At 42.4% G+C, this 21,041-nt stretch overlaps 2 protein-coding genes and 1 pseudogene across 3 annotated transcripts in view; 2 read left to right on the top strand and 1 right to left on the bottom strand.

Annotated features, from left to right (window-relative positions):
• Positions 1 to 1,096, top strand: part of arl13b (ADP-ribosylation factor-like 13b) — an 81,507-nt gene extending 80,411 nt beyond the window's left edge. Inside the window, exon 11 of the transcript XR_013963692.1 lies at positions 306 to 1,096. The gene's annotated coding sequence lies outside the window, so the exon portion shown is untranslated. The remainder of the gene's footprint in view (positions 1 to 305) is intronic.
• Positions 1,097 to 5,441: 4,345 nt separating this feature from the next.
• On the bottom strand, positions 5,442 to 10,312 carry LOC308311699 (interleukin-10 receptor subunit beta-like; the record flags this gene model as incomplete). The annotated part of the gene is made up of 6 exons (XM_080758487.1): positions 10,227 to 10,312; positions 7,750 to 7,925; positions 7,159 to 7,316; positions 6,527 to 6,677; positions 6,171 to 6,346; positions 5,442 to 5,789 (listed from the first exon to the last, which is right to left on the bottom strand). The coding sequence occupies exons 1-6, from the start codon at positions 10,295 to 10,297 to the stop codon at positions 5,442 to 5,444; spliced, it is 1,080 nt and encodes a 359-aa protein (XP_080614613.1). The 5' UTR covers positions 10,298 to 10,312.
• Positions 10,313 to 13,076: 2,764 nt separating this feature from the next.
• Positions 13,077 to 21,041, top strand: part of LOC308311578 (sorting nexin-14-like) — a 31,040-nt pseudogene continuing 23,075 nt past the window's right edge. The window contains exons 1-11 of the transcript XR_013966268.1: positions 13,077 to 13,251; positions 14,075 to 14,231; positions 14,713 to 14,833; positions 15,534 to 15,610; positions 17,315 to 17,393; positions 18,538 to 18,581; positions 18,676 to 18,763; positions 18,853 to 18,937; positions 19,623 to 19,779; positions 20,328 to 20,403; positions 20,927 to 20,980. The product of XR_013966268.1 is annotated as a sorting nexin-14-like (transcript). The remainder of the gene's footprint in view (positions 13,252 to 14,074; positions 14,232 to 14,712; positions 14,834 to 15,533; positions 15,611 to 17,314; positions 17,394 to 18,537; positions 18,582 to 18,675; positions 18,764 to 18,852; positions 18,938 to 19,622; positions 19,780 to 20,327; positions 20,404 to 20,926; positions 20,981 to 21,041) is intronic.

Here is a 21,041-nt window from a genome sequence, read left to right as displayed (position 1 = left end):
GTTCATGTTTCAATATCCATAAACCAGTGGGTGCTTCCATCACAGCCGTGCATATCTTCCTAAGTGCTCATAACATAGCAGAACACGTGCAGCTCACTATCACTGTTCACCAACCTGAGATCTCTTTGTGTGTGCGAAAGTGAATGTAATGGTTAAAACGATGTCTTTCAAGATGTCATCAGATGGTTGGTGTTCCTGCTAGGGGTGAACACTTGCCACCACCAGCGCAGAGAGTCCGGATTCAGTGGTCCCGTTTAGCAGGGAAAAGGAGCCTGAATGAATGTGCATTGCACCCTTACGGTCAGGTGAATAGAAGTGTTTGGTGAATCCACCCGTATCAGATGGTGGTCTGTACGGTCCGGTGAATAGAAGGCATTGGTTTGGCCTTGATAGGGGATGGTACTTTCACCTCCACCTTGTGCTCCAGTTGCACCCTTTTCTTGAGGGCAATATCTGGTGATTCTGGGATAGTGATCAACAGAACTTGGTTCGTTGGCATTGACTTGGTGGATCACACCTTAAGAGTATATAATGAGGATCACACAGTAGACATTTATAATTGACAATGATTCAATTGGGTAGAAAATCGGGGGGGAAAGTATTGTAGATTAATTTAACCTTAGTGTTTATACCAGTATAGATGGCTGGTTTTCATTTCACACACTGTGACTGCTTTGTTGTCGTTAAAGCTGACCACCAATACCTCTGTATAAAAGGAAGGGCATTGTGTCTGAATTAGTTCAATGACGCTGACATCAAAGTCAATTATAGATCGGACGTCTCTCTTGGTAACAGAATTGGTTATATTCTACACATTGCACACCGCATTGTCGAGAGAAACGTGTAAAGTGTCAGTACAACACTGTTATGACAGTTTTCCTTTTAAAACTATTGGCCAGGATTCTTGCATATAGATATTGAAATGATGTGAAATTAATTGAGTAATTGGAAAGTTTACTAAAATTAGGCAAAAAGTGTGTTTAGGTGACACACTTCCCGTAGAGATGAGGGTTAAATTCCAGGGTTTGCCTGCTGGTATGCGCTCCCGACAAACACTGATGACGGTGTGCACAGGTGGGAAGCAGTCAGATTATGTTGTGTCCATGTATGTAAACCAGTGGTTTTCAACCAGGTGGTCTTGAGGGGGTTCCAGGTGGTCCCCAGTGGTCCTTGAGTGGGTTCCAGGTGGGCCATTAGATGGAAGGAGATAGGGCCCGCACACCAGCTTCAGGTAAAGGAATTACTTTATTATTATCAGAACTTTCGATCTGACAGGATCTTCATGGGGTCAGTAACGACATGGGCCATTTGGCTTTTAGATCGTCTTCCTCTTAAACCCAGCGGCAGGTAATTCACGTATGGAAGTGACAAGAACCGACCCACACAGTATACCAGGGTGGTCAGAACCGACCCACACAGTACCAGGGTGGTCAGAACATTACCCACACAGTACCAGGGTGGTCAGAGTGGCTGCTGTTTTGGTGTGCACATCACTTTGGGGTGTAACTGCGTGTGATAATAACCTGTGTTTCTGTTTAGTCCCCAATCACAGTTGCAGTGAGTCAAATGGTTTAAACATACTTACAAGAGTGCCAGGGGCCTGCGTTCCAGTACCAATGGCCAGCATCTATCTTACCTGTATATTCATTGAACACTAATCTAAATAAATATACAAACCCAGTGAATAAAGGGACAAAGTAAATGAATTTAAAAGGGAGAATGAAATGTATTTTTTTTTTTTTTCTTAAATGCCTGGCACTATGTGGCAGCATACATAGCCATAAAGGTCAGGGCCCAGATGGGGGTGCATACGTTGGTTAGACATACAAACAGTCATTAGTCAGACAAACCCGTGCTGTGGGTTAAAAATCTCCCGTGCCTTTCCTGTGAGGTTAGGGAAGGGAGGGTATCTGACTCAATGTGTGTCGTTAGATCTACACATGCACCCCCTCAGGTTCATGATATCCTAGATATGGATTGTTTCGAATGATGTTGGTTTTATATTTGTCAGACTGTTTTAAATACAAATATAAACAAATGTTTGCGTTCGTTGTATTTGCGCGTTCATAGAAAAGGGATATATTTCACCACTGCAACAGCATAGTCGGACTCATACGCTAGGCCTAGGATATTATGTTTGGCAGTTTGGCTATACCATGTGGTGGCTATAAGTGGTTGCTTCAAGTGCATTTGAATGATAATCCAAACCACACAGTTCCGTCCATTTAGCCAATGAACTAGTAGCTGTAGCATACCTTTCTCTGTACACTAAATCGCTGGGTTATTTTTGGAATACAACTCAATGTGTTTTTTTTAAGGTAGATATACTGTAGCTCCTCAAGATGACATTCTAACCATATTGGTTTGTGTGCCTTAATTCTCTGACTGTACATGGATAATGCTCCTGGACAGAGAGTCATGTTTAAAAATTATAGTATTTAACCCATTTTGGGGCGAACCCTTTTTTGGTGTTTTAAACATTGTTATAATTTAGCTATTGAAAAATAGCAGATCTGTAGGTCTGCTATTTTAGAAAAATCGTAAAAATGTGTCGCAAATTTGGAATATATATTTTTTCAGAACAAACGTTTTTAACTCAAATCTTCTGCTTCTGGGGGGGTCCCTGGAACAACATATTTTCAGATGGGGGTCCTTGACATGAAAAATTACACTTTTCAGTCAAATACCTATGAATTCACAAAAAAAAAAAATATATTATATTCAAAATTGAAATATCCCTTTAAATGAAGACATTTCCTCTCAGTATTTAGTTACCGTATTTTATTTCTTTTAATACTTTTTTTGTACCCTTGCTTGACAAAATCATAACGGCACAATAAAGATGTTTTAAATGATGCTTACATAATTCGGTTCAAGCTGCTTTTTTCTCAGATTGTAGCCCGGACCATGTAGACCGGACCATGTAGACCGGACCATGGCTGTATGATTATGTCAGATCGTAGACCGGACCATGGCGGTATGATTGTCCAAAAAAAACAAAAAAGCGTATGGGTTCAATTCAGCAGCTTGACATGTGGCACAACGTTTGTTCTGAAAAAAAAATATATTCCACATTTTTACGATTTTTTTCAAAAATAGCAGACCTACAAGCTACGAGCTTGTAGAACTTTATTTCAACTTTATTTATATAGCACACATCACAACGACCGATGCAGGTCGACCAAAGGTATAAAGGTACAGGTATAAAAATAGAAAAGACAGAACAGTTACATAACAAAAGTACAACAATATGGAGGAACAGGGAGACAAAATAAGAAAATAAAATAGAGCTATGGACAGGATAACACTTTCATAATCGGGCACTGTCGAAGGCCACAGAGAAAAAAGTGAGTGAATAGGGACTTAAAAACCTCTAATGAGGTGGCAGGGTCAACATAAGGGTCAATGAGTTCTGACGGGTACAGGGGGGGCCGGCCCATTCAGGGGCTTTAAAAACAAATAGCAAAATCTTAAAATTGATTCTAGCACAAGCACATTTAATTCAACAAGGACACTCGTCTAGATATTTAGGCCTATAGCTGCTATTGCAATGTTACATTATCTGCTCCAGAGTAATTTTATTGTCTCCTCGGGCTTCTTAGAACACCCCGGATATTTTTTCTTGATTCAGTATTTTAGATATTTTGATATTCATTATCTTCCTATTTTGGAAAACTAAAAAGATAAAATATAACCAAAATTTGTATTAAAAAAAATAAAAAAAGTAATGAAAAAAAGTAATGATAAAACAAGGATTGACACTTCACTGTCATCTGGGAACCCCCAAAAATCATGTGGGGGCCCCTGTCCCACAGGTTGAGAACCACTGTTCTAATACATAGTTTAGCTTACATACCGTATATATATATTTTTTTTTATCCCACAATTATCTAATACAGTATGTAATCCTGGGCGCTAGACTTCCTCTGCCAACCTGGGGAGAGCAATGGACTGACCTCATGCTTCCTTTTTTTTTTCCAACAATATTTATTTTATTTGGAAAAAGCAGTACAGACAGCATTTCTCTTAGATATATAAAAGGACACAAGTGCAATTCCCAGGATTCTTTTTTTATTTCACCCCTCTTCCCTCCCTCCCCCCCTCATCCCCCCTCCAAGTGACTCCATCTCCAATGTCTCTGTATAATCCTCACTTTCTTCAGATGGACTACATTATTAACCTGACGCTGCCAGATCCAAGAAGCTTGCTACACAAATTTGTTTCATGCCCAATACCGCCCCCATCTGGCAGCGTCAGGTTACTACATTATGGCATCAAGTCAACACGTAGGCAACAGGGCAGCATCACTTCAGAGTGTACATTTCAGAAGGAGAGAGAGAAGAAAGAGTGGGCAGAAAAAGAAAGACGAAAAAACAACAACCAAGAAACGAAAGTATATACTTTACTGCTGAGGGGAACAAAAACAAAACCGCTTTGGACTTCGACCGTGAGAAGAGGAAAGGATGTCTTAAACATTTTCTACAAAGATCTAAAAGCAGGCCTCATGCTTCCTTTTATGCATGAGGAGTGACTCTATAGCTGCTTCTTTTCACCTGACGTGGAAGGAACATGTTATTCTAACCAGTTCCTTCCCTCTCCATCAGGTGGCCAGTGTGTGGGGGCAGTTTAGAGACCAGGCATGTTTTATTTACGAGGGTACCTACTACCTACCCTATAGGGGACAAGGGGAGAACAGGTAAACTCCACACATAAAGGCCCTTTTGCCAACCCCACCTATATAGGGTACTGGTACTGATTCCGCGGAGGAGAGAACACGCCCACAGTGACCTGTTGTAGATGTGAGGCAACAGTCACTGCACCAGGGCTGTGAATCTTTGATTCCATTCCCATTTCTTGGGGTCACAATTCGAAAAGAAAATCGATCCAACTCTATATTCTCAATCCAAAAATACATTCCAATGCATTTTTTTTCCCAGATTCAAAACGATCGTCTATTCAAAATGATTCTCGATTCAATACTGCAATAGAATACAGCCATGCTGATCTGAAGTGACTAGTAATTAAAGACTACAGTAACTTGGAAATGACTGAAGACATGATTTTTTAACTGTGATTTACTGTGATTAGGGTAAGCTTACATTTCATATCACAAACGCCATGTAGTGAAAACTCTATTTTTGGAAATCATGAATCGATTTTGAACCGTTCATAACGGGAATCGCGGGAATTCGAATTCGAATCCCTATGCACCACCATGGGGCCTAGCCTACATGTTTCTATAGGACACGAGACTGTCCACAACATAGCCTACATGTTTCTATAGGACACCAGACTGTCCACAACATAGCCTACATGTTTCTGTAGGACACGAGACACGTGTCCACAACATAGCCTACATGTTTCTATAGGACACGAGACACGTGTCCACAACATAGCCTACATGTTTCTATAGGACACGAGACTCGTGTCCACAACATAGCCTACATGTTTCTATAGGACACGAGACACGTGTCCACAACATAGCGTGTTGGACACGTGTCTGATAGGACGTCCTGATAGGAACTCTGGCGAGTGATGTTACGATAAGGACTCTGGCCAGCGATGTCGTCCTCCCAGGGACTTTGGCCAGCGATGTCGTCCTCCCAGGGACTTTGGCCAGCGATGTCGTCCTCCCAGGGACTTTGGCGAGCGACGTCGTCCTCACAGGGACTTTGGCGAGCGATGGCGTCACAGGGTAGCTCTTCGCAGAGGCTGCTGATCGTGTCATACTGCTCCGGAGGCGCCGAGGCGTCTTCAAGGGTCAGGAAGACGGAGGACACGCCAGGGGCCTCGAGAGCACGGGATTTGGAAAAGTTTTGAATTTGCGGTATAGGGAATCTCATGCCGTCATCACTGGTATTTACATGTTCATCATATCACAATAAAGAAATATTATCGTTTTCATGGACACATTGCTTGGTAAAGACAATGCATTTGCTATTGCTGATTTTAAGCCTCAGTATTTTACAGAGACAGTAGTTACACGGTACCGTTTTGGTGTTTTAACTAAGCATCATGTTATACTTTAGCTATTGAAAAATAGCAGATCTACAAGCTCATAACGGTGCTGGTCTGCTATTTTTTTTTAAATCGTGGAAATGCGGCACACATTCAGAGCGAACGTTTATTTTTTATTTTTTTGACGTCTGGCCTGAATAATTTTGTCTCACCTGTTTGAAATGTGGCGGCAGGCTGACCTTGGGGTTCAGGAAGCGCCGTCCCCTGTGAACCAACCAGGCGGTCAGCAGCATCACGGGTAGAAGCACGGCCAGCGCCGCCAAGCCGCGCACCAGCTGGGGCGGGGCGGGGGCCGCCGGCGGCGGGGGGGGCCACCGCTTCTCTCCGCCTGCAGCAAGCCAAAGAACCACTGAGAGAGAGTTTCCTGAACGAGGTACCAAAACACTTCTCAGTGGTGTTAAAGTTCTACGTCGTCTAGCTTCGGGCTCGATGTGTGTTGACTAACGCGGGAGTCGGGGAGGGCATACTACACACACACACACACACACACACACACGATACAACTCACCTGGGGTCATTTCACACATGGGTTCTGTGTAGTCTGCTTTGTTTCCATATGCTGGTATTTCGAGTTGGACCCGCACCTTGAAGCAGTATTTGGCCCCAGACTCCAGGGGCCAGAACCTGTGTGGCTGTTTGGTGAGTAGCTTCTCAGACACCTGGTGAATATAAAAACGCATATAGTGAATTATGCCTCAGCAGATAAGACAGACTCAGGTGGTATATATGGTCTCAAGGGTTTACAAAAGCACTAGTCTTAGCCCATGATGTCACCAACACCACCCAACGCCACCGTGGTCCCCGGGTTGATTGAAAGTCAGGTGGTGGTCCCTCATTCAAAGTCACACACGTTACCGCAGTGAAATTTGTTCTCCGCATTTGACCCATCTCTGGGAGCGGTTTGAGCTGCAGCCGTGCCGCGCTCGGGAATCATTTGATTAGTTGATTTGACCCCCCCCCAAACCAACCCTTTGATGCCGAGTGCCAAGCAGGGAGGCATAATTGGGTCCCATTTTTACAGTCTTTGGTACGACCCGGGCCCGGGGATCGAACCCCCGACCTCCCAGTCTCAGGGCGGACACTCTAACCACGAGGCCACTGTCGCAATCATTCGAAGAGAGCTTGTAGAATAGATCGTACGTCGTTCTCCTGGCCTTCTTTCCAGTACTTCACAGCGTAGTTGACTTTACTGTAGCACTCCGTCAGTCGCGATGAGACCCTCAGCGGGGGGTCTTCGATGGTCATCTCTATGGCTCCGCCCTTTGCACGCAAAGCCACTTTTGGAGGACCGATGACCGCTGCAGGGCAGACAGGATGACACAGAAAAGGGAAGGAAAGTTGCAGGGAATTACATCAGCAAAAGAAATATTGTTATTGATGTATCACCTTTTCAAAACTGTTTCATAAGATAACCGCAAATAGATGACTGAGTTATAACGATTACAGATATATATTTTTTTTAACCCATTCTGGGCGGGAACCCCTTTTGGTGTTGGCATTGTGTTTACGCTTTAGCTATTGAAAAATAGCAGATCTACAAGCTTGTAGCGCGCCACCGAGTGGCTTGTGGGTCTGCTATTTTTTTTTTTTATCGAGGATGTATAGAAGACATTTTTTTTAATCTGATCTCAGGTCAAAATGGTGTAAAGTGTAACCGGAGACATTCAACAACATTTGAGTACTTTTTTCTCCCCACCACTCGCACAGCATAATAAAGTGCAACCGGCTCACTTTCCTTCAGGGGAACAAAGTCGACGTTGGACCATTTGGACTTTGTTCCTCCCAGCTCCGTTCTCACTCTCAACTTATAATGTCCGAAACAGCTGCTGATGTTGGGACCAAAATCACACTGTTGGGCCTGCTGCACGTCCTCCTGGCACAGAGGGACGTCACTCTCAAAGCCATCACTGTCAAACAAAGAACAGGCATTTATTATATTCATTTCAACATTTAGATAACGTCTTTAACCCATTTAAGACCCTTTCACTTTGAAAGAATATATATTCAAAGATTTGCGCCACATTTTTACAATTTTTCAAAAGTAGCAGACCTACAAGCTCGTAGCGCGCCACTCGGTGGCGCGCTATGAGCTTGTAAGATCTGCTATTTTTCAATAGCTAAATTATAACAGCATGTTTAAAACACCAAAAGGGGTTCCCATACAGAAGGGGTTAAATGCCATGTGGCTGATACAAAATAGTATTTTGTAATTTGTCACATTGATAATAATAATAATTTGTAAGCCGTGTGCCAGTACAGTATGTGTGTTTGTGCACATGCATGTGTGGTGACGACGCTTGTAAAAATGAGAAAAGGGGGCCGCACACACGTAGCCACCATGCTGTATATTTATTATTGTCCAACGTTTCGACCTTTCGGCCTTCTTCAGGAATAGACAAGCCAAACACACACTTATAGGGGAGCAACAACAGGTGGACTCCATAGGGGTTGTGGTCGTCATCAGGAAAAACCAATCGAGTGATTGGGAAGCCATTTTGAGGCAAGTAACAATGCATAAATGCCCAATATAACCAGAATAGATAAACATTCAATGCACAATGACCACCAGCTCAGTGGCCTTGTGGTTAGAGTGTCCGCCCTGAGACTGGGAGGTCGGGGGTTCGATCCCCGGCCGGGTCATATACCAAAGACTGTAAAAATGGGACCCAATGCCTCCCTGCTTGACGCTCAACAGCATCAAGGGTTGCATTGGGGGGTTTAAGTCCCTGCGTCATACTAGCGTCATGTCTAGGGGGTGTACTTGTACATCAAGCTGCCTCACGCTACAGAAACAGGAGATAGGATCCTGCCCTGTGGGCCTCATCGCTCGGCAAGGCTATACTTTACTACTTACAATGCACCAGAAGTGTTTACTGTTTAGCTATGTGCAATAATAAATATGTGTGATGACGCTTCCCAGATGAAATGGGGAACATCCATTAAGGTTCCTCATGTGACCTGAAGGAGCCATTTCTGCCTGTGTGTGCCTTTAACCCGTTTGATGGGCGGGTTCACCATGGGGGGTGTGTGTTACACAGGATTGACATAATGACACAGGTGCAACAAGCCAGGTTGAATGGTTTTGGAAAGGTATGGGCACAAGGCTAGAGATCACACGGTTTTTACCGTATCACTGTATTTTGCATAACAAAAACTGCTGTATTACAGAACCTGTACAATAAATGGGAACCTCGATCACCCTACAGCAGTCAATGCCTGGACAATATAATATATACGCGTCAAAAACAGTTTCTGTATGCATGTGCCCAGCCGAGAGGCAAAGTAAAGTTTGAGCTTGCCTCTACATGACCTTTTCATTTGTTCTAACTGTAAAGTGTAAACTTTACGTCGTTCCCTTTTGCATCACATGCACACACAGCTTTCATTCATTCCTCTTTACATTCTCTTTCTATTCTTTTCTTTCTCAGGCATCAAGCTGGACTGCACAGTTACTGTAAACTGACAATTACAGCTTTGATAAACGTGTCATGTATGTATCTGTCGTATATCACATTTACCAAGCCCCTTTTATTGTCTTTGCATCCAGAGATAGCATTTATTTTTCTTGGTGCAGTACTTGGTTTAGACTAGTCATTGGTTAGACCATTTATTAGTCCTACAACTACAACCTATCTCAAACCCTCACCCTAACCTCCCACGGGGCAGCACACCTAAACCTAACCTTAACCCATGTCTAACCAATGACTAGTCTAAACTAAGTATTCACCCCTTTATTTTCTACCACTGGTTCTCTGTTGTGTCCTTGGAACCCCCAGGAGATAAATAGTTATAGGAACCAACTGGACCCTTTATGGGTCTGTAAATTAAGCTGGGGGTCCCAGAGATGAAGTTTGTAACAAATGGGGGTCCTAATATGGCCTAATGCATATCAAACTAGAGGAGAGGTCATTGAAATCAAATAAAAAAGTTTGAGAATCACTTGTTCAGACTGTTAACATTCTGGACGGGAACCCCTTTTGGTGTTTTAACTAAACATTATGTTATACTTTAGCTATTGAAAAATAGCAGATCTACAAGCTCATAGCGCGCCACAGAGTGGCGCTCTACGAGCTTGTAGGTCTGCTACTTTTGACAAATCGTAAAAATGCGGCACAAATCTTTGAATATATATATATATTCTTTCAGAGCAGAACGTTTTTTTTTCTTTCTTTTCCTCGACGTCAGGCCTAAATGGGTTAACGCCGTACCTGAACTGCGCTGTGTACACCAGACCTTCGGGTGGGTCGGGAGGGGCTTCCCACTTCAATACAGCACCCATATTGTACGACTCCACCCTAACATTCCGAGCTCGTGGCAGTGAAGAAGAGGCCTCTGTAAAAAAAAAACCCAAAAAGGTGGTTAAATGACAATATGAACAAAGACACCGGAATCATACTTACAAAATAAATATCCAGCATAATAAACGGAAGATGCCATTTTTTTTTTAGAAAATGTGAAATACGTGCCGTGAATTTGAAGCATGAAAAGGACAAAATATGCCATGTTCCACGGAGTGCTATATTCCATTGTGTGTAATGATGAATACACTGTTTTCAGTGGGAGGGCAGCGGAGCAAAATGGGAACAACGTCAACGGTGACATTCAGCAGTTCCTCAATAGGCTGCATTATAGCGGTGAGTTCTGCATACTGCCCACAACAACAACCATGAACCTGCTAAGAAGAAGTAACTTCAAGGTCCTAGCTTTATTGTCCCTTGCGGGAAATTGGTTTGCAGCCAGATAATTGTAAGAAATCACACCCGTGTGAACCGAGTGGTGCAACTCCCCTCTCTCTCTCCCCTCCTCTCCTCTCTCTCATTAGCAGGCAACAGTGCAGCACTAATAATATCTCTCTCTCTCTGTTTCGGGCACAACAGTGCCCCTACTGGTACTCATAGTCATATATACTATGTTTGCCTCAGGCTCCCAGCATATCAAATCATTTTTACTGCACACATTTGAGGCTATCTTTGGTTCATATAGAGTGAATTGAATAGAGATGGGAGGGTGTTGAAGCACGTACGTGCCACGCCCCCGGGGGGAGACTGACTGTGACTTGTGAGCATGATCAGCCTTTACTGTATCGTCGACACAAATGACGTATAGCAATGAATGCCGACAGGTGGCATTCCGTTTACACACATGCACTTGGAAAGGGACCTCAGTGGAAATGAGCTTTATTGACAGATATCCTACTGACGGCTCATTCATCCAAACAGAAAAGTCCTATATCTGATCGTATTAAACGACGTCAAATAAGCCAACATTGCAACTGTACGGAAAGCTTGAATTATCCTCTTTCAATCTGTAAAGTTTTTGTTTCATAAAAATCCACCTTAGACATGTTATGAGCTACTTCCTGGCAAGCAATTCTGTGCAGGTTATTTTTTCTTAAGTGTCAAAAGTTTGGGAGTGCTCGTTGGATATCACTCAACAGCCCTGCGTAGCACCTGTTGAATTTGCACATAATGCAGGAGGGAGCAGGAGGTTGCTTTACTAAAAACGAGTGCTTCCAAACTTCAGTACTTGAAGTTTGAAGTCTACAGTGGATTTTTATGAAACAAACACTTTGCAGATAGTAAGAGGATAATTGCAATGTTGGCGAGTTTGACGTTGTTTAATACAATCAGACTTTTTTGTTTGGATGAATAGGCTGTCAATGCATCTAGTTGGCACCTTTCTGGCAAGATGGCAGCGGTGTGCATAAGGTCAATAGTATATCAATGTATCTATCAATCAATGTATGCCGTGTCCTGTCCTGTCCATAATTATGTCCATATGTTTATGACATTTAGGAGCAGAACGAAGATTATTCTTGAGATTGGTTCTGACATTTGGAGCAAGACAAATCAATCCTAGTCTCTTTTGGCAAATACTAAAATGCAGCTCCACCGTCAAGTACCGCTCAAAAATGAATGCTGCAGGATCCTACTATAGACCTGCCACTTACCGTTACCGTGTGGCGGTCCCTCTACTGTACCCTCTACTGTACTGTACTGTACTGTACTGGCACACCCGAAAGCATCATATATAAAGTTAATACTTGCGTGTGTGTTTGTGTTTGCGTTAGGTTGCGCACAGGTGGTGAAAAACAACCATGCTGTTTTCGTGCTCATACCCAGCCACCCACCCACACACACACAGCTCCGTAAGGGAGTGGTTGCACCACCCAACACACACAGCTCCGTAAGGGATTGGTTGCACCACCCAACACACACAGCTCCGTAAGGGAGTGGTTGCACCACCCAACACACACAGCTCCGTAAGGGAGTGGGTTGCACCACTCAACACACACGGCTCCGTAAGGGAGTGGGTTGCACCACTCAACACACATGGCTCCGTAAGGGAGTGGGTTGCACCACCCAACACACACAGCTCCTTAAGGGAGTGGTTGCACCACTCAACACACATAGCTCCGTAAGGGAGTGGGTTGCACCACTCAACACACACAGCTCCGTAAGGGAGTGGGTTGCACCACTCAACACACACAGCTCCGTAAGGGAGTGGTTGCACCACTCAACACACATAGCTCCTTAAGGGAGTGGTTGCACCACTCAACACACATAGCTCCGTAAGGGAGTGGGTTGCACCACTCAACACACACAGCTCCGTAAGGGAGTGGGTTGCACCACCCAACACACACAGCTCCTTAAGGGAGTGGTTGCACCACTCAAAAGTGATGTACGTGCGGCCCCTGCCAGCCTGGGAGGCGAAAGGAGGGCGGCTATAGGCCTCTTTCTGGCCTGGATTCATAGAGAAACAATGTAACCTGACCGGTTGGAACACTTTGACGTCACCACCTCTTTCATAGTTGTGATTGACGACGCCATCAGATGAACTCCCGACTGTTGAAGATTGTTGGAGGTGGATAAGCAGTCTTTTCTTTCTGCACAAGGTATGTGAATTCACCGTGTATACTTACATCGTATAATATGACTGTAAATATTTTTTACAGACCAGATTAACGAGATAAATGAAAGTATATGTCCAATCTCCGATCCGCTTCAGTCTTATACATCATGCCCATGCCTACTTGTTCGACGCTTGGCTATAGGTACCTTTGGCATCCGATCCTGGGCACAGAGGATGCCCTTTCGCATGCCATCTTGGCGACAGAAGGATCATAGCTGATTCCCACCCTATTGGTGGGCGACACGGAAGGCCCTGAGGTCCGGCTTGACCCCTGTGAAACGTGCCTGAGCGAGGCAACCGCTGAGTGAGTGTCGCCTGTGTGTCGCCTGGTGTGCCTTCCTTGTTGTCTGTGTTTTAAACTTGGTTTCAGTGTTTTTAATGGTAACACCGTCTTGTTTTCAGTGAGTCCACATGCTTAGTCATCGTCCCTATTATATTTGGCAAGTTGGTCACTGGTCAGTGAGAATGATTAGAACATGTATAGTATAGTAGTATACTTAAGCAATATTACACGAGAGCGTGTGGGTTAACGTGATTGTTGCCACGACAGTGATGCGGTCAGGAACGAGACGAAGTCGAGTTCCGCAAGCATCACTCAAGTATACCAGTGCTATTCAATCTAAAAACGAACTAAAACTATAACTGAATTATGTCAAAACTAACTAAAACTAAACTATAATGAAAAAAAAAAAACTATTATAACCTTGCTTCACTTCCACCTGTCCTCTCTGTGTCCTCTCAACCCTTGCTGCTTGGCACAGCGTGTAGCCTACAGGTATGGGCACAGCGTGTAGCCTACAGGTATGGGCACAGCGTGTAGCCTACAGGTATGGGCACTGCGTGTAGCCTACAGGTATGTGCACTGCATGCACTGATGGAATTACTATTTTTCAATAGCTAAAGCATAGCGTAATGCTAACAGCAAAAGGGGTTCCCGCCCATGGCTTAATGTCCAGTCCAGTCCACCATGGAAAACTAGCTATAAGACTGCAATTGTGGGCTACTTAATTCCTGTCACAGCTCCCGTATGTATGCCTGGCTTAGTGGCTGTATACACTACACACACCTTTTAATAATAATGGACGTGGGTTTTATGGGTGCTTTTCACTTTCTGTTTCCAGCAATCTGTTTGTATACTATACAGCAATACGATCGATACACATAATGGGATCCGTCCAAGTTTACCTGCAGAAAATGAGACGACGGTTGAAGCTGGACCCGCTCCGAGAAGTGGGCCGCCGGTACCCGCTGCTCTGCTTCCTCTTACTGGTCCTGGTTCTGTCCACGGTCCTGTTCAACAGGTGGGCTACACAAAATACTTACTCAGTTACTTATACTAGCCCTTAATTACCCGTTGTGAGATATTTTCCCGTTGGGGAGTACTGCACCCGGGTGCGTTTTGTAATTGACTAATCAATTCATTAATAATCATTAATGTGTCAAATCGGAAAAAAAAGGGCTTCGTTACGCCCTCCATATTCATATGGTCAATCCCTTTGTGAAAAGTGGGAGTGATTGGTGCAGGCAGTAAGGAGTTACGGCAGTGTTTCTGACAGACACACACACACACACACACACACACACACACACACACACACACACACACACACACACACACACACACACAGACAGACACAGTACAGACAGTATGATGATGATGATGATGATGATTGCTTGCTTCTTGTGATAGCGTAAAGGCATCACGTGCTATTTAGCTTTCGATCATTGCACTGTGGTTTCTTCATGACGACAGAATGCACTGTCATTTCTTGTGTTCCACAGATATATACACCTCATCATGGGACTTTGGTCCTTTCTGGCTGGCATGGTGACGTTCTACTGCCTTCTGGGACCCGAGTCGCTGCTCCCCAACGTCGTCGTTTCCATCAAGCCAAAGATGAAGGTATAGGTCAAAGGTCACTGATAGAGGGACATCCTCAGTGTATGAGTCAATCAGAAATGGATTGAAAGGATGACTGACTTGTTTTAGGATGCCGTGAAGTGCAGGCAGCAGCTGGCAGGTGTTGGATGTTTTGAAGTCTTGAAGGTTTTATTGTCACATAGCCTACAATATAAATTAGCTATAGGCTAGGGTGTCATGTTTGTACTGTCTTTAGATCGGCTATGTCTTTTGTCCAAACGAGTATGACTAATGCGTACGAATACAGGCAAGGCCAGGCAAGTTTGTAATTGCCTCGTTACGAAGGCAAGAATAGAACACAGAAAATCTAAGTCACGAATAAAGTAATACAACGTTTCTTGCTCTCTTTCCTGTGTGTGTCTGTCTGTCTGTCTGTTTGTCTTTCTGTCTGTCTGTCTGTCTGTCTCTCAGTCTCTCTCACTCTCTCTCTCTCTCTGTGTGTGTCTCTCTCTCTGTGTGTGTCTCTCTCTCTCTCTCTCTCTCTCTCTCTCTCTCTCTCTCTCTCTCTCTCTCTCTCTCTCTCTCTCTCTCTCTCTCTCTCTCTCTGTGTGTCTCTCTCTCTCTCTCCCCCCTCTCTCTCTGTGTGTGTGTCATCCTAAAACCATTATCACTGCACATCTAAATTATTACCTTGTTGAGCTGGCTTGTTTGTGACTTCATCTACCTTCTCTCTTCTTAACAGTCATACCAGCAGGAGGCGCTATTTCCACTGGGTCACAGCTGTGCTGTATGTGGAAAGACCAAATGCAAAAGGCACAGGTGAGTCATCTGCCTGTGTTATGTGCTCAGTAACACACACTGTTCTGTTATCTCCCCTCCTAGCTTTCCCCCAGAAAGTCAAACAAGGCACTCCCTCCTCAGCGTGCTCCATGGAATGAGCCCTGTGGGGAGTGGCTTTTTTTTTTTAAACTTTAGTTACTAGATTTTAATTTTGATTAAATGGTAAATGGTGCATTTATATAGCGCCTTTACCCAAGGCCGATCTGCTATTTTCAATAGATTGAGCTGGGACTCGATTAAAATAATTAATCAGAGGCTTTGTAGTTAATTAATCTAGATTAATCGCATTTTAATCGCATATCAATTCAACCTGAGAACAGCGAGAAACCTTTTTTTTTTATGTTTTTTGGTATCCCAGTGAATCAATGAATAGTGACTACAGGATACAACCAGGGGGGCAGTCAGACGGATATTTTGTGAAGCCACTAAGGAAATGAAAGTTCATATAATGGCCTGTTGTGGCGCTGTCATTGGGCTCAAAAAAACCCATATCCCCATAGAAGTCCATGTATTTGGGCCCAACTTCACCTAGACTGTATTACCTTAATAAACATGGTCATGAATACTTTGCTTCCAGTCACTAGTTTAAAGTCTCATTTCTAATGTCATAATATTCTTTTTGGAAAATTATGGTCCCATTTATTAGAAAAATGACCATAAAGTCGCGCATGTTCTGAGGGGCGTGGCTACCGTTACAGTCTATGAACGGGATCCCCCACCCACTCGAGTCAAAATAAAAACCAACGAAGAAGAAGGGGGAAGTCCCGCCTCGTTGTCTGGGCCAGCCAATGGGCCAGCTGGCCTGAACTGGGCCAAAACGGATCTAGAAAGATGGCGACTTCCATTGCAAGGACTGACAGGCTTCATTTTATTTTTTACAGTCTATGGATACAACTCATTTTCAACATGTTACTGTCATTAATATACCTGTTGTGGAAATTATAATAAAAAGTCACCCCATTCTGTGTTGCCTAGAACTGGAGGTCTGAAAGAAAATTAGTAACAGTAACAAGTACATCTCAGTGACATCACAAAGCTGTACTTACTTCATATTGTTACTGTTTTTTGTCAGACCTCCAGTTCTAGGCAACACAAAATGGGGTGACTTTTTATTATTTCCAGTTTTCAGTACTATAGAAAAGCGCCCAGTGAGAAACGTTCCGCGGTGAAAGAAAAGGTGCGATTAATTTATCTGTAGTTAATCGCGATTAATTTTTCTGTAGTTAATTAATCTAAATTAATCGCAATTAGTCCCGGCCCTTGTGAAATGGCACATTCTGCACAATGAGTACTTTTACTTTAAGTAAGTAAGTAGTAGTACTAAGTACTTTTTTGTACTTTTTTGTACTTTTACTCAAGTACATTTTCAATTCCGTCCTTGTAACGAAGTAGTTCTAAATTGCAGTATTGGTACTTTTACTTAAGTGAAACAATTGAGTACTTTTCCCACCGCTAGTGATTTCAGTATTGAACAGTGCTATTATGCAGTCAAAAGCTCCTGTCAGAGTTGAGTCCTTGGTCTTACGTCCCCCTCTAGTGTTCAGAATATATACTGCAGTTATCCTGGGACAACTACTGCTGTATAGGCTACTCCTTGCTGTTACTGGCAACATGAATGTGATCTTAGTTTATTCTAATGACTGGATATTATATTTATTTTGCTAAATGTCTATGTTTTGACAGGCCATCTTTATTGCTGGAAAAGTATCAGCCATGGTTTGATCTGAATGTTCCCTCAAAGGTGGATGCCTCCCTTTCAGAGGTAATCATAGCATTATTATATTATATTATATTATTATATATATTATATTAATTATTATATTAAAGGTGGATGCCTCTCTTTCAGAGGTAATCATAGCATTATTATATTATATTATTATATATATTATATTCATTATTATATTAAAGGGGGATGCCTCTCTTTCAGAGGTAATCATAGCATTATTATTATATTATATTATTATATATATTATATTAATTATTATATTAAAGGTGGATTAGCATTATTATTATTTTTGTATCATCTCTGTCGGGAAGAAACCAGCTATATCCATTTAGTTTTTTTTTAATTTATAAATCACTGCTATTGGACGTGTGTGGGTGTGTGGGTTTTTCAAATATCTAACCAATGAAAAGCATTAAAAAGCGCTTCTGACTAAACCTCGTAACTCCATTGGATCCTCAAAATCCTCAAACCGCCATCATTGATTAGAATGACGAAGAATGAAGTCAGAAATCTCTAATAGTAACAGCATCCTTAACTCCAGCTGTATTTGGGTAAAGTTTGAGTTTTGAGTTTGAATCTTTATTTCTGTCATTTAAAAAACAAAAACAAAATGGTTGTTAAGCAATTTACATTGCTTAATTTACATTGATTAGTCAACACAGTGACTATTTTAGCCGAAAAGGTATGGGCTGAAGCATAAAGCTTATTTTGCCCACCTTTTTACATAATAAAAAATAAATAAAAATAATAACAGTCTATGATAAAATATCACAGTAGCATATATGAAAAGCACAAATGATCAAGTTACCGTAGAAATATTACTAAAAACAGAAAAGGAAAAATAAATAGAACAAAAAGTAAACCAAATGTTGGTTTACATTTGTTTTTCAGACATAATACTTAATATGTAAGGTGTACTTAATATGTTATATCTTATGTTTATAAGATATAAGTGATGATAATATAAGGACACATTCAAGTATCTGACAATGTATAAAGAAGTCACCATGTACCAACTTTGATGAGGCACTATTGTGTTTTTTTTGTTTTTCATTTCCGGAAAGGTTAATTTTGGGCGTAGCTGGTTTCTACCCGGCAGCAGATATGTTATGTACAGTATATATGTATTCTTATTATGCTAATTCGATTGAACTTCTATGTCTTTTTTTGTGTTGTACAGATTCTGGAGTTGGTTCTGGAAAACTTTGTGTATCGTTGGTATAGGCAAGTATACTATATTATTATTATTATTATTATTATTATTATACATTTCTTGTTTTTGGCAGAAATGACTCATTTAGGCGGTGTTTATTTGCAGGAAAAAGACCGATGACGAAGCATTCATTGATGAGTTGAGAGTGACTTTGCGTTTCGTTGCAGCTGTGTTGGTCCGTCGCGCCCAAAAGGTAACAAACAGACACTCAATAGATCCACTGTACTGTAGGTCAGGCGTATGTTGCTGACTGACCATTGGAGATCACCATGTTTCTTTCAGGTTGATTTGGCCTCTCTCATCACAGAAAAGCTGCTCAAAGTGGCCACAAAACACATTGAAGTCACCAGCAAAGCAAGGCAAAAAGGTAACAACATGTATATGTTCAACTGTCTATCGATTGTCTCCTGAATACAGAGAAGGAAATCAGAGAGCAAAAATAGTACATCAGGGGTGGGCAACTTTGACGATGGAGAGGGCCACTATATTTCCACACTCACTCCCTAGGGCCATATATAACTGTCGTAGGAAAAATAGCCAATCTACAAGCTCAAAAGCTTGAACTTGTAGATCGGCTATTTTTGCTGAATTCGAATTGAAATCTCGAATTGTAAACGGCTGAAACCGATATAACCGCATTCTGACATTAACCTGAGGGCCACATTAACCCATTCTGAACGGGAACCCATTTTGGTGTTAGCATCATGTTATGCTTTAGCCATTGAAAAATAGCAGATCTACAAGCTCATAGCGCGCCACCGAGTGGCGCGCTACGAGCTTGTAGGTCTGCTATTTTTGAAAAATCGAAGAACGACTGACATTTTTTAGACTCTGATCTCAGGTCAGAATGGTTTAATAATCAGACCAGTGTGTGTCCAGTGGAAACCTCGTATGAATCTGATCTCAGGTCAGAATGGTTTAATAATCAGACCAGTGTGTGTCCAGTGGAAACCTCGTATATGAATCTGATCTCAGGTCAGAATGGGTTCGCGGGGCCTGCCAGTTGACCACCACCTGTAGTATATATTGACGACTGTCTTTTCTCTCTGCAGTGAAACGTGTGGAGTATCTTCAGCGAGCTGCTCTGGGGGAATACGGTCCTGACCTCCATGTCGCTCTCCACAGTCGCAGACATGAGCTTCTCTACCTCAGGAAGCTGACAGAGTCGCTGTTTCCGTACCTTCTGCCCCCCAAGGCTTCAGACTGCAGGTATCGGGGTGACAATGAACCATGTTTTAATTTGATTAACCCATTTAGACACCTTGTTAAAAACATTCACGTTGAAAGAATATATATATTCGAAGATTTTTACGACACATTTTTTTAGGATTTTTCAAAAATAGCAGACCTATACAAGCTCGTAGCGTGCCACTCGGTGGCGCGCTATGGGCTTGTAGATCTGCTATTTTTCAATAGCTAAATTATAACATAATGTTTAAAACACCAAAAGGGGTTTCCCGGCCCAAAAGGGGTTTGTCACTCGACAAACGGAAATAAATCACGGAACGCGGCTGGAACGCAGGCTCCTTTTTCTTAATCCTCCAGCAAAATTGACGTTAATATTGGCTTAATATAATTGTTTTAGTAAATTTACGAATTAATGATCAGATGGGGGCAATATAAAAAACGGAGACAACCCTCCCCAGCGTATCGAACCCATGCACATTACCATCACAAGGATGTGCTTTTGCTGTCTCAAATTCTGTTGTGGCAGACTCTGATCCTTTTAGCTTTTCCCATGTCATGTTTTATCATAGATCTCTCACTTCGCTGTTAAGAGAAGTCTTGGCCGGTTCTGTCTTCCTTCCCTCCATGGATTACTTGGCTGATCCTGTGAGTGTATACACGACTATTAACCCATTCTGACCTGAGATCAGATTCTAAAAAATGTCTTCTACATCCCTGACAGTTTTCCATTCTGACCTGAGATCAGATTCTAAAAATGTCTTCTATGTCAGTCGCTCTTCGATTTGTCAAAAATAGCAGACCTACAAGCTCGTAGCGCGCCACTCGGTGGCGCGCTATACGAGCTTGTAGATCTGATATTTTTCAATAGCTAAAGCATAACGTAATGCTAACACCAAAAGGAATTCCCGCACACAATGGGTTAAATATTTCTCTGTTTGATGCAGTTTGGGTGTGCTGTAGTTTCCATCATCCGATGGTTCACTTCTCGGTTGATATATCACTTCTGTCAGACTCAGACCAATTCTTTTAAACCATATAGCCCTACACCACATTTGCACCAAGAAACTGAATGCATTCACTAGTGATTTTGTACTGCAGATTTGTTTCAACTAATACTGATTTAGCATTCTTTTCATGAAGTTGTTTGTTTGGTGTCATGCAATTTCAGGACACGGCAAATCGTTTGATTCTTCTATTCTTCAACAACAACAACAACTCCCAAGTACGTTTGTATGTTGAACAGTATATTAATCAATGTATTTATTGCGACTGTGGCCGGTCAC

This window comes from Protomyctophum bolini (genome assembly GCF_963924005.1).
Source record: "Protomyctophum bolini genome assembly, chromosome: 24".
In the NCBI taxonomy this organism is placed as follows: domain Eukaryota; kingdom Metazoa; phylum Chordata; class Actinopteri; order Myctophiformes; family Myctophidae; genus Protomyctophum; species Protomyctophum bolini.
This window is presented reverse-complemented; position numbering and strand designations above follow the sequence as displayed.